The 14,559-nt window shown below is 38.6% G+C and overlaps 1 protein-coding gene across 8 annotated transcripts in view; it reads right to left on the bottom strand.

The window, feature by feature from the left end:
• chid1 (chitinase domain containing 1) overlaps positions 1–14,559 on the bottom strand; it is a 386,345-nt gene that overhangs the window by 231,613 nt on the left and 140,173 nt on the right. For 6 of the 8 annotated variants that reach the window (XR_004765361.1, XM_035418828.1, XM_035418832.1 and 3 more), the window contains 2 exons: positions 6,560–6,652; positions 1,082–1,183 (listed from right to left, as the gene is read on the bottom strand). The exons of 1 other annotated variant lie outside the window; for it this stretch is intronic. Coding sequence is in view for 6 of the 7 variants with exons in the window: in XM_035418828.1 (XP_035274719.1) it covers positions 1,082–1,183; positions 6,560–6,652 (195 nt within the window). In the remaining variant the exon portion in view is untranslated. The remainder of the gene's footprint in view (positions 1–1,081; positions 1,184–6,559; positions 6,653–14,559) is intronic. One more of the 8 variants, XM_035418830.1, reaches the window with a different exon arrangement.

The raw sequence follows: 14,559 nt of genomic DNA on the forward strand, positions 1-14,559 counted from the left end.
TTTCTACAACATTGGCTCCATAAAAAGCTGTCATTTTATTTGAAAAACAGGAATAAATTCCAATGCAAGATGGCAGGCGCTTCACAAGATTTAAGGCTATTTCAGTAAAGAAGTTGTTAAAAAGCATGGCTACCTTCCGTGGAGAAAAACATTTCTCGTTATTAACTTCAAGTACAATGCTAGATTTATTGACAGCTTTCTTAGAATAGCCAAGATTTTTCAGGTGTTCCCAAAGTCTTTTGGGATTCTGTTTACATCCATACACTTTTGAAATGAAATAAATGGATTTGGCTTTGCGAATATCTTGTTGAAGTTTCTAAGTTTACAATACATTGCATGAACTTCAATACTTTTAGTTTTTCTAAACTTGTGCAACAGTGTGTTGCGTTTTCTAATGTTTTGAAGAATTTTGGGATTTAGCCATGGGACAGAATTCTGTTTAAAAAACTTTTTTTAAAGGGGCAACAGTGTCAATGACAGAAACAAAGGTCTCTTTGAACACAGACCATGCTTTGTTGACATTGCTACAGTTTGTGACACAAGACCAATCAAGTGCAGATAATTTAGAAACCAAGATGGAAGAAATTGGATTTAACCAGGTTTTTGCACCCAGAGCAATGGCTGTCATGCAGTCAGTCATTCATCCACATTTTTATATAATAATTGGAAGACTGCTGAACTGAAATGGTTATGTTCACTGTCAGATGACAGTCTTTCTTAAAGGGACACTTCACTTTCTGTGTTTTTATATATACATTAAAACAGAATAAGTATAAAATATTTTTAAAAATCATATTTGTAGCAAACAATATATGGTAGAAATTATGGAAACATTATGTGCTACAGACAGTCAGTGTCTCAGTGAGTCAAAGTGTCAACGAGTCTGGGCTGCCCAATCCTGTTCCTGGAGATTTACTGTTCTGTAGGTTTTCACTCTAACAAAGCACCCCTCATTCAACAGCTACTTCTCGTTGAGCTGTTAATTAGTAGAATTGGGTGTGCCAATTTAGTGTTGAAATGAAAACATACAGGACGATAAGACAGGATCGGGCAGCCCTGGTGTCGAAGAAGAAAGCCTGACCTCCCAGGGCTGGAGAAGTCGTAGGTCATCAGGCTGAATCCATCCACCACAGGGGCTAACTGCTCAAACTCCTTCCTACCAAACATCCCTGGCTGGCCGGAGCTGGTGAGACAAGAAATTAATAGTATACATTATAAACTGATTTCACTGTTATGCATTCTATATTGTTTTCCTGTGGCATTTGTCTATCAGTGTAAAATGTGGAAGGAGTTATGAAAATGCCGCTGCATCAGTTAATTGCTGTGTACAAGGACAACAGTATATAAAAGCATCCCGCATCCCGAGAAGACAGAGATGTGAAAAATTCTCCAAGCAAGACCAAAATTATTTGATGTCAATCTTTTTTTATTATGTTGATTTCGCTACATTGTTTGTTTGGATGTTGCGCATTACATATATTTGTGGTGTGTTGTACGAGAGCAATGTATGTTGACTAGTATGTATGTTACCGTAGCTGCATAGGATGCAACTGACAGTCATGCTGTAGGTAAGAAAAACAACGTACCGTATAGTGCAGACGTAGCTAGCTTCCTTGTGTATTTCTGTACTAACTGCAATTTTGTCATGTTTTTGCGTAAGCTCTGTAGATTTTCTTTTGGTGTTAACTTGTGGTGTAGCATTTATATGTTGGGCTTTTTGAAAACTTTCTGTTTCATATAACTCACAGGGTTGTTGGCTGTAACAGTGTGTTCAAAAACATAGTGAACTCCATAAAGGTTGGGGCAAAGGCATATTTTTTCTTGTTTTTGCTCTGTACACCATAATGTTAGATTTGTAATCAAGGAATTCACATGCAGTTAAAGTGCAGATTTATGGCTTTAATTAGAGGGAATTAAAATAGGGATGCAAAAAGGGATGCAAAAAGCCATGCCGCCAAGTTACAAGCGGCATGCCCCATACCTATACAGCACCGAGAGTTTTGCATTTCAGGGTGTTCCTACAGAAATAAACACAATGACCACAGACTCTCAGCCATTCTATACCTTCTGACCCCATTTCAACAGACAGAATTCACAAACAACTTCACAAGTCCGCACAAAAAGGCCCCAAACTTAGGGGGATTTTGTGTTTTTTTCCTTCTTCTTTTTCCGGCCTGATTACATCATCACAATGCTCCAAGCCATGTCTCCCCATTGGACATTGAGCTACACCAGCCAATCAAAACATGACATACACACACAAAATGGACATATATATTTTTCATCAAGAAAAAGGCCAGTGCAGCTACTTTGCTGATGGCTCACTGGTAACGTCGTTGCCTTAGGACCGTTGAGGCAAAGGATCTCATCCCACCTAAGCCTCAGGCTAATCTTTAATTTATTATGAACGCCTATTTCCTAACTAACGATTGTCTGTTACTTTTAAACCATTGCTTTTGCAACTGTACAATTCTTCTGGATCCTTGTGGACCAAATCTAGCCGGTCAATCACCGAACGTATAGACTATATTGTGACATACCATCTAGCCGCTCAGTTAATATTTGGTCGCAGTGTGAAAGTTTTCTAGCTGGCTAGGATACAGCCAGGCCATATGGAATAAAACCAAAGCTGAACTGTGCTAACTGGGCTGCTTTCTTTAAAAGCACAAGCAAATGACTGCATTAAATAATGTTTTCTTATTACAATGCTGTTCATGGCCATTTAACTAAGTAGGTGTTTATAACTTCCTTCGCTCATGCAAAAAAAGTCTACCACTGTAACTACTCCATCGATGGCTTGTTGGTAACGCAATTGCCTATGGGACCGCTGGGGCTCCGGGACAAATCCCACCTCAGGCAAATCTGTCATTTCTTAAGCAAGCTTATTTCTTTACTAATATTTTATAATTATCTGGTACTTTAAAACTATTGCTTTTGCAACTGTAAAATTCTTGTGGGTACTCTCTCTATCATTTCACATGCAAACTCCACATAGTACTACCATGACTATGGATGAGTAACGTTCGTCTCCCAGTGATTACAAGACCAAAGACAGAAGGTAGGCTATCTAAACGTCTGAAGGGATGTAAATACGTTGATACTGTAGGTGTTTTCACATAAATGCACTAGGTTAGCTCTATTTACCACTCATTTGTTCATGTTTTACTCTGATATAGTCTGCATATGTCCTAGACAGTTAGAAAACTGTCACATGTCAACCTAATCTAGCCAGTCTGGAAAAACACAGGGCCAAGTTACTTGAAATAATTTAGGAAACATTGGGTAGCAGCATTGCTTTGGAATACAGCATGTTCTTTAATTAGCTAAGACAGCCAATATTGTCTACTATAACTAGATTTTGTAAGTCTTAATGACTTATAGTGCTTTGTATGTGTGGGTAACTTGGCATTTGTGTACATTGAAAACATGTTTTTTTTTTTCCATATACATTTATTCTCAGCCGAGACCTTAACTTTTAATTATTTACTGGTTAGAATATTCCAACATAAATTATACTGGAGAAATTTGGCAAAGAGTGAAAAGTGTGCTAACCAACCTGGTCTCCCCAACTTGCTGCCAATGACAGAATATAGTAGACCTAAGTTGGTGTTTTAGGTTTAGGCGCCATCATGAATTTCTTAAGCATGTACATACAATACATACAATACAATGCACAAAATAGCCTACAATGACAAAATATGAATACAAGAATAAAAACACGTATCTACACAATGCAGAATAGAGAGCTCAAACAATCAAGTCATCTGTATTTGTTCGCAGAAAATGAGAAATAGAAAGTGAACCGATGACAGTGAGATTTTTGATATGTTGGAAATTAAAAATTTTAATTAACAGCCTGTTCTCAGTAAACTGTTGATTAACCAATTGATTGGATTTGTTCAACTCAGACCTGATCTTCGTAAATATATTTAACTCACTTTAACTTTAGGCTAAATGGTGATATGTAGGGATGGGAATTTATAAGATTTTATTGATACCGATTCCATTTCCGATTCTGCTTATTGATCCGATTCTTTATCAATTCCTTTATCGATGCCTGATACATTTTCTGGGTGTAAAAAGAGTAGGCCTACATACAAGTTTTCAGCGTCAACTTACTTTATTTTTCAGCCTGAAACGCGATCATATTAGTAAGGCCTTTGTTGACCATTCCATTTTAATTGACAGATTAAGGGGCATTGGTTTCAGGGCCGCAGCAGTATATTGGTTTTCAATTAACTTTCCAATAGAATCCAATGTGTATCTGTTCATGGCCATAAATCCTCTTTTCTCCAAGTAACTAAAGTGCCTCACGGCTCCATGCTAGGTCCTGAGTTATTTATAATTTCTATTAATAATCTTTCACGGTTTAATTATTTAAGGTGCTGTAACACCTTCACCGTTGCACAGTGTAGACTCTTTGCACTTTGATGTAGAAAACCCTGTCTCAATCAGTAAAACCACAAGAGATAAAAAAACAAAACAAGGCAGTTTCCTCCCCCAAACGAGGAATGAAATTGACACCCCAGGTTGATGATTATGGTATAACCATCCACAACAAGTCAGAACCCCCCCCCCCCCCCCCCCACCCCCACTAACATGAAATGAAATGTCTCTCGGCATAGGACAAATTCATATCGTTGCAGCCTTATCATTACAGTGTTCAATTGCTTTCTTAGTGCAGGTGTAAGAGCTTTCAGAATCTAGTCTTCTCACCATACTGCAGAAAAACCCCAAACACTTATCTGGCTGGCCGACAGAAAAATTCAGGAGGCAAGAGTGGATGTGTCAATGACTACTGTTCATCGAAGACTTAACAAACCGAACCACAGAGGTGACACGGCAAGATGCAAACCACTAGTTACTTGCAAAAACAGGATGGCCAGGTTGTGGTTTGCTAAGAAATACATAAAAGAGCCTGCAGTGTTCACGAAAAAGGCCTTGTGGATGAGACCAAGCTTCACTTGTATCAGAGTGATGGCAAGAGCAAAGTGTGTAGGCCAAAAGGAACTGCCCAATATCCAAAGCATCCCCCTCATCTGTGAAACATGATTGTGGGAGTATTATGCTCACAAGATTACTTGCTGATAAGAAGCTAACAGAAGCATCTTAACAGTAAATGCCTCCAAACTCATTGGACAGTGCTTCATCCTACAGCAAGACAATGATCCCAAACATACTGCTAAAGAAACAAAGGATTTTTTCAAAGCTACAAATAGGAAAATCCTTGAAGGGATATTTCATTTTGATATAAAACAAGTAATTTTGTGACGCTTACCCCACTGTATTTGTGTAGCGTGAATACTAGCAACATCAAATGTCCCTGTTGACTATTAATGGCAGCACTGTTCCTCTCAGTTTTCTGGTTCCCATTCACTCACATTCATATTCATGACCTCGCCGAAATTAATCATTTAAAAACAGACTAACTACGGAGGATAATAGGTCAATAAAAGAGAGTACTAATGTCATAAGGTCTGAGGTTTTTTGAGCTGATAAGCTGTTTTCAGGTGTAGGTTAGCTATAAACAGAGAAACTATTTTCAGACTAGCTACTGTATAGAAATACAGAAAGCTAGTTTGATTTTTTTTAAACGGATGTACCCATGTGAATATGGTATCGCGCTGAAGGGTACATCGCTAAAATAACTTTTTCCAGATCTTCTTTTTCTTTTATAAGGCAATAAAGTATTGAAAATACACAAGATATTCAAAAAACCTCTGACCTTATGACGTTAGTACTCTCTTTTATTGACCTATTATCCTCCGTAGTTAGTTTGTGTTCGGCGAGGTCGCAAAAATGAATGGGAGTAAATGGGAACTGGAACCGGGAGGAACGGTGCTGTCGCTAACTTAAAACAGGGACATCTGATGCTGCTAGTATTCACGCTATGCAAATACAATGGGCTAAGCTGCACAAAAGTACTGGTCAAGCCAGTTCTTTGATTTGAATCCAATTGTACATCCATTTCATATGCTGAAGAGAAAACTTAAGGCAGCTAGACCCCGGGACAAGCAGGAGCAGAAGATGGCTACAGTACAGGCCGGGCAGAGCATCACCAAAAATACTCAGCACTTGTTGATGTCAATGGTCAGACTTCAAGAAGCCATTGCATGCACAGAATATGCGAGCAAACACTAGACATAGCAACTTTCATTTACATTACATTAATACGTCCCAAACATTATGGTGCCCTGAAATGGGGAGCTATGTATAAAACCTGCTGTAATTTCTACATGTTGAAACTATAAAATACCCTGAAATGAAAACTGAGAATGCACACTTTAAGCACATGTGAATGATTACAATTGATTGCAATGATTAAATTCTAAAAACATGGAGTGCAGGGCCAGTTCAAGAAACAAATGTCTTTGTCATTATGGAGATCACTGTATGTTGTCAAACACAGAATTTAGGATAGCACATACAACTCCACCACCTTCTTGTTACAAATCAATAAGTCCTTTTCCCTAACCACAGCTCTGAACTACACATGAGTTAATGTAATATAACAGATAATACTTTGAGATTACATGGCACAATAGGGAATGATATTTACCCAGGTGACACAGCAGGAGGGATGACCAGCATACAGGTGAGTTTCTGTGCCTGAAGAGCCTCACACATGTGTGTAACCAGGTGAATGAGTTCCCTTAAAAAATATGGGGCCAACACATTATTAATAAACAACCCTCTAGAAACTGGTTAATACATTTAACATAGCTTACATTATTTATGTACTCACAGTCCCAAAACTTACATGGGCCAGGAGGCTTATCACATGGTATGGCATACTAGGCTATGACAAAGCATTATGGGAAAACATGAAACTTACCTCTTTGAAAATGGATGTAGATGTCAGATGCAGTGAAGTATGTCCATGTTCTTACATAAAGTAGCTGTACACAATATTTTAATCTACATATTTACTTGTGTAACACAATGTCATTATCAAGACATTGGGTAAGTCCAGGTCTACTCAACACACTTTTGTACTGCATTGTCACAGATTTTAACCCCTTAGCGCACATGCCAAATCTGGCCAATCCTTGCCCATTTAGGGGGTACCCTATTTAAAGCTTTATAACTCCAGATGTGACCACAGAGACTTGAAAATGGCTTAAATGAAGAAAGACATTTGACCATTTACAATACTAACTTAGATTAGTCTATATTCATAATTTTGGAAAAAATAAAGTGCCACAAAGGCAATTGTCAAGGCAAAAAATCGAAAATGAATTTGCTCTTTTTAGTTTGCAATGAAACACTGAGAGATCCCATATATACAGCAGGTTAAACTATACATGTCCTGGATCAAAAACTCCTTGACCACAAATTCATAAAATATAAGGGTGGATATGTATAACTACTAGAGATCTATGAAGCAGTGTACCCAGTGTCTCCAAATCTATACAAAATGTCTAAAATATGCATTGCTGTAAATCAGATCATAATTACGTATTTCACTACAAATCAACCGTTTTGACTCAAGAAACTCACTGTTGCATCATTTTCAATTACAAGCTTTCCATCAGTACAGTGGTCTAAAATATCTATTTCTAAATATTTATATATAATGTTTATTTATACATTTACAAAAATATGTAGACAAATGAACATTTCATTCCAAAACCATGGGTATTACTATGGAGTTGGACTACTACCCTCCTTTGCTGCTGTAACAGCCTCCAATCTTCTGGGAAGGCTTTCCAGTACATTTTGGAACATGGCTGTGGGGATTCGTTTCCATTCAGCCACAAGATCAGTAGTGAGGTTGGGCACTGATGTTGGGCATAAGGCCTGGCTCACAGTCGGAATTCCAATTTATCCCGAAGGTGTTTGATGGGGTAGAGGTCAGGGCTCTGTGCAGGCTAGTCAAGTACTTTCCCACCAAACTCTGAAAACCTTTCTTCATGGACCTTGCTTTGTGCACCGGTGCACTGTCATGCTGCAACAGGAAAGGGCCTTCCCTAAGCTGTCGCCACAAAGTTGGAAGCATACAATTCTCTAGAATGTCATTGTATGCTGTAGCATTAAGATTTTCCTTCACTGGAACTAAGGGAAGTACATTTGGCACGATGCATTCCGCCAAACCAAGATTCGTCCATTAGACTGCGAGATAGCGAAGGGTGATTCATCACTGCAGAGAACACGTTTCCATTGCTCCAGAGTCCAATGGCAGTGTGCTTTACACCACTCCAGCTGACACTTGACATTGGGCATGGTAATCTTAGGCTTGTGTATGGCATGGAAACCCATTTCATGAATCTCTTGTTGAACAGTTCTTGTGCTGACATTTCCAGAGGTAGTTTGGAACTCTGTAGTGAGTGTTGCAACCGAGGACAGAGGATTTTAACTCAGTGGACCCATTCTGTGAGCTTGTGTGGCCTACCGCTTCACAGCTGAGATGATGTCACTCTGATACATTTCCACTTCACAATAACAGCACTTAGAGTTGACTAAGGCAGCTCTAGCAGGGCAGAAATTTGACAAACTGATTTGTAGAAAAGGTGGCATGCTATGACAGTGCCACATTGAAAGTAACAGAGCTTTTCAGTACAACCCATTGTACAGCTAATGTTTGTCTATGGAGACTACTTTGTGCTTGATTTTATATACCTGTTAGCAATAGTTGTGGCTGAAATAGCCGAAACTACTAATTAGAAGGAATATCCACATACTTTTGGAAATGTAGTGTACATCATTTTGAAAGTCTGTAGCTCTATTTTTTAAATATGCACTATGTTCACCCCAAAATACCAAATAGGCATGCTAAGTCTTAAAATCGGTGATGATGTGGTCCTAAAGTGTGTTAAATTGACCTGGACCTACCCCGTAATGTCTTGTAGAATCGGAATAGTCATCAAAGTTGCTGGGGACTTACTGAAATTTGATATAGCAAACATGAAATGAGCACACAGGGGTCAACAATGGAGGACAATTTCACTTAATAAAATGATGTTAGACATTTGAGAGCAAATAAATATTTTGGCTTGTCAGTGAATTATAAATGTGAGTGGATTGTGTCTTGCCAGTATTTGAATACATATTTATTAGACAAATCTTTATGGACTCAAGTACAAACTAAGGGGGAGGGTGGGAAAAATTAGCCTGGTACTCAAAGTGACAATAAACAGTCAGAAGTCAACTCTTTTTGAACAGAAGTCAATTTTATTTGAATGACATCAAATAGTAATGAAAGCATTATTATTATTATTTTTTTTTAGCATAATTGGCTGGTCACTGTGCCTTTTCTGTCAGGAATCAACCAAGGAGTAACTGGTATTACTATTAAATTGTTGATCTTACCATAGGCTACCTTTATTGTAGTTTCAAACCTGATTTGATCCATATTTTATATTCATACATTTCTTGATGTGTTGTTTTAGACAGAAAGGGCCATATTTACTAAGCATACTTACATGCAAATTACCATCAGTTCTGCAAAATTCTGCACCGCCAAATGTTTTCAATTTAGTGGGGTATTTACTAAGACTGGTTATCTATAGGAGCACAGCCGCAGCGAGTTTGTTTGAATGCACTGCCGGTATTTAACATCTTAGCGCAAAGCCCCTAGTGGTCGGCACACCAGCATGCCGAGATTGCTGAACTCAGACATTCAGTGCTACTGAAACCAAAGTGTGAGTTTAGAAACAGAAACGCTTTGTTTTAGTTTCATTAGTAGACGATACACAACAACTATGCCAAATACGAAGTTTCGCAGCGCCACCATTGTCGCTCTGGTCATTCATTTAACAAGCACCCCCTCCCTGCAGTCTCATCTGCAACTACACCCCCCACCCATGACATAATGGACAATATTGTCTATCTGGGCATTCATAAAAATATTCTTTCACAATTCAAAAATCATATTCTGTCATAGCAACAAGATAAACCCGACAATAGCCGTAAGATATGTCAATACAGCAGTGAAAACGCTGCTCACTTAATAACGAAATATACAAGACAAAGTTTTCAAAAATGATACCGTGTCATTCTGCAGTCAAAATCTGGGACTAAATATTGAATACATATACAACCTTACCATTGGTTTAGACGTAGAGGTGTCTCTTTTGAGACTGAGTGGTCATATATTGTCTTGGACAATCCGTTTGTGAAATATATGCGCATTTGTGACGCCTGGGTACCTTCCAAAATAGCTATGTGTAATACCACACGTGTTGTTTATGGCGTTGTCGCCCTTTTTAGTACAGTCTGGCTTGATTGGCAATTAATTTATTCAGTAGGTGAGAGTATAAGCTTTCTATGGATGTATAACATGTCTAATTATTCTTTGGAATAGCGTTTTATATCTCAGCGTAACTGAAAATTTTCTTATCGCATACCCATTCACTCTGTGGTAGCAGTAAAAGACGCTGCACCTAACAAAATGTGGTCAACAATTTTTCGTAATTTCTTGGAAAATACTATTATTATTGAGGACTTCTGAGCATAGCTAAGCCATATGTTTGCTGATAGACCTAGCTGACATCGTTTTCTGGAGCAAAACAGAAGTGGATTGATTTACTGTCTGTCTCCATCTACTGAACACAGATAAAATTTCACCATTGCTATGTAAGTATTACTGCTCAAAATATTTCAGTTATATACGTTATTTTTGAGTGTCTTTAAATAGGTTAGTGGTATTATATAATGTATATATAATTATATAACTCAATGTGTTAAAATTGATGGACTCACCTCTGACTTATTAAATGTGTGTAAGGGTGTGCCTCAAGGTTCTGTCCTGGACCCACTTTTATTCACTATTTATATCAATAGCTTGGGACAAATTGTACCCAATGCAAATTTACATTTTTATGCTGATGATACTGTCATATATTGTGGCGCTTCTACATTCAATAAGGCTCTTGAGAACTTTCTATTTGCTTTTGATATTGTACAGTCCCAACTCTGTCAATTGAAGCTTGTATTGAATGTAGACAAAACTAGAATAATGATGTTTACTAACTCCAAGAAGAAACATTTGGATGTTCCAAATATGGTAACTAATCTAGGCAAGCAGATTGAGGTAGTATCTTGTTACAAATATTTTGGCATCTTAATTGATGATTGTCTTTCTTTTAAGCCACACATAGAGACCTTGTGAAAAAGCTGAGGCTGAAGTTAAGGTTTTATTTTAGAAATAAATAATGCTTTACACTTGAGTCGAGGAGAAAACTAGTTTCTGCTACCTTTTTACCTTTACTTGATTATGGGGACCTGTTGTATATGAATACATCAGTTCATTGTCTTCACATGTTACATACTGTGTATCATAGTGCTTTGAGATTTGTTACAAACTGTAAAGCCCTTACTCATCATTGCACACTGTATTTCAGGGCTGGTTGGCCATCTCTGTCATTGCGTAGGCTCAGTCACTGGTATATGTTTATTCATAAGGCCATTTTGGGAAAGCTTCCCTCTTATTTATGTATTTTTATTACACAGAAACTTGGAGGACAGTACAGTCTGAGGTCCCAAAGTTCCATTCTGCTGACTGTCCCCAAAGCTCGGATGGAGATGGGCAGGAAAGCTTTTATGATCTCTGCCCCCTCCACATGGAATAGCCTACAGAAAGAGCTGAAGCATAAGAATCTGGTTCCTCTCACTCAGTTCAAAGCAGTTGTTAGGAGTATGGAAACAAAGTCACTCGGAAATTGTCGTTGCTTTGAATAAGCTGTTATCTACCTTTTGACTGTACTTACTTTGTGTCTCTGCTTTTGTATAGCTCTCTTATTCCTCTATAATGCTCTTTCACACATTTTTCTTTGGATATATGAGTGGCGGTCTGGGAAAACCCTTCACATGGTGAAATTTTGACATTTTCAGCTGGTCACAAATCTAGAAACACGAGACTTATCCCTATTTAAATTTTTTTGAATTGTTGAATTGTCTCAATCAGAGCCAAAGTTATGATGTTTTAAAGCCTTCTTGCGCCATGAAGTAGAAATGGAGAAAAACTGCCTCAAAGATTCCATTCAGTTCCACAGAATTCTATTTCTAGCTACAAAAGAAAAAACACCAACACTCAGCTTTGTTTTTGTTAAATGATTGTCATTGTATTTATTATGTGAGACAACACAAAAGTATTCTTTGAAATGATATAATAATAATAATAATAATAATGATAATAATAATACTTCTACTTCTACTACTACTAATAATAATAATCCATGTAACATGCTTATGCTAAATTTTGAGGAGGCAGCACTAAAATCAGTTGAGAAGTACTAAAGAAAAAAACAAAAACACCTTGGTGTATATCAATAACTGAACATCACTAGTATTATTTCAATGAAATATAGAAATAGATTTTAACAGTAGAAGTACGTGTAACAAGCATCAACAAACAAAATTGTATTTTACGAATTGTTGTCATTGTATTAGGGTTAATTATGTGTGACTATCATAAAAGTATTCTTTGAATTAAATTTTACAATTTGACATGTCAATCACCTTCTGAATAGTATTATACAAATATATTTTAACAAGGTGATGAAAATGTACATTTAAAAGCACAAGAAAAAAACATCAACAAACACGTTTTTCCTTGAGTCATTTGCTGCAGCCCTTCACTGTACACCTACACACACACTGCACTGTAAACCTACTCCTCCCCATTGAACACTGCAATTCTCCTAGGCTTGGGGACTGTTGGACACGGACAGGTGGTGTCTTTATAGGTATCAGCAGTAAATGGCCTTATTTCTTCATAGAGAAGACTGCCGCTTCACATCGAGTCCTTTTGGTAGGATCTGGTCTGGCATTTTGCTTGGCAGGGGCACTCCTCCTCTCAGAAGATCTTGCTGGGTTGCACCACTGTCACAGAACTCTTATTTCAATTATGCCTGACCCCTCACGAAAGTGAAAGTGGTGGTTTTTCTTTATTCCTCCAACTTTCCTGAAGTATGTGCTGAGGAAGCTTGTCCAGTCATATGTTGGCACAATGACCTCTCCATTTTCCTTGCCGCAGACTTGAGCAATGTTGACATGGGATGATTCCTCGACCACCTTGACAATGTCATTTAGACAGTCTACCCTTGTCCTTCTGAACAAGCGTTTCACAAGAGCAAAGCACCAGTCACAACAAAATTTTGTGTGTACAGTTAGCAGGAAGGAGAAGGTGATGTTCTTGTGACGCCCTGTTAGCACCCTCCACATCAAGTACCACATCATTGTGGAGTTTTTGTTTTGTCCACTTCAGTTATCTGCATGTAAATGGACATCTTCTTCACCCATGCCATAGTGCTCGAAGAAGTAGTGAAGGAGTGACACTACACAGTTGGCACCTTTCCCTGACTGGCAGCTCTCTTCAAGTAAAAAATTTACCTGCTTTGGGACAGACTCATATGCCACCCCAAAGAGACCACATTTCCGGGGGCACTTGAAGTACACTGGACCAGGCTGCAAGGGGTCTGATGAGAAATGGACCTGCTGCGCAAAATCAAAACTGTAATGCATCTTCCCAGGGAAGCTGCAGGCAGGATGGGGTCCTATTTCTGCACCAAAGGGCATCTCCTCCTTTGTTGTTTTACAGATTTGTTGGTAGATGGATCTCTCCATTGCGACTTTAGCCAAGTGCTCTTCAATATCACGGACGGCTGCACTTTTCTCAGCCTCTGGATGATTGGCAGCATGTTTAAGTTTAGCAACACCTGACTGACAGTACCAGCACAGGTCAGTGGCAGGGCGCATGGTCGACACAAAGGGTACTAACTGCTGCCATATTCGCCGAAAGGTTCTCAGGGTTACCATTCGCATGCCAGCATTCTCCACTGCTGCGCAGTACTGCTCATAGACCTTCCTCTTGCTGCAGTTGGTTGGCAGCAGTTTTACATCTGCCTTCCAATGCCTTGGTGTGCGGCCTGGAAGAATGATCACATTCGCCTCTGCATAGTTGAGGATGAAATCCACAATGGCTCTTGTGTCCTGCAATTTTAATGCATTTGCAGGAAGCCTCTTATTCAGCTTGTGGACCCTTGCTTCCACCCCAGCAGCCTAGTAATGCTTCATTAATGCATTCAATTTGTCCTGCCCAACCCCATGGAGATATTTGAAAACATCACGGCAGATCCTATGCCCATGATAGTAATAATCAGTACGGTGGGCTAAACGCTGTGTCTGCTCTCTCTTCCTGGACCTTGATGCTGTGTCAGAGAAATGCATTCCACAAGAACGCTTGGAGAGAATGGCAATGAGAGCTCTTTACAAGACAGGTTGAGGTACTGCAGACGGACATCAAGGAGCTCCTCTTTGGGGAATCTGGTATGGCAAGGCTTTCCTTCATTGAGCTTGCAGCAGCAATGACAATCTACTACAGAAGGGCCAGCATCACCATGGCCAGGAGGAATGATTTTATCGGCCAGATTTTCGAGAGTTGGATGTGACTCTGTTTTTTTTTAAAAAAAAGAAAGAAAAAAAAGTCAATGTTACTATGTGAAAACTAATGCATTTCATAGACCGAAGTCTACTACTGAGCCAAGTGGATCTCCTTGTGTCCTTGGTTTTGATAATAAAAAATACTACTACTACTACTACTAATAATAATAATAATAA

The sequence above is a fragment of the Anguilla anguilla genome, chromosome 5 (assembly GCF_013347855.1).
Source record: "Anguilla anguilla isolate fAngAng1 chromosome 5, fAngAng1.pri, whole genome shotgun sequence".
In the NCBI taxonomy this organism is placed as follows: Eukaryota; Metazoa; Chordata; class Actinopteri; order Anguilliformes; family Anguillidae; genus Anguilla; species Anguilla anguilla.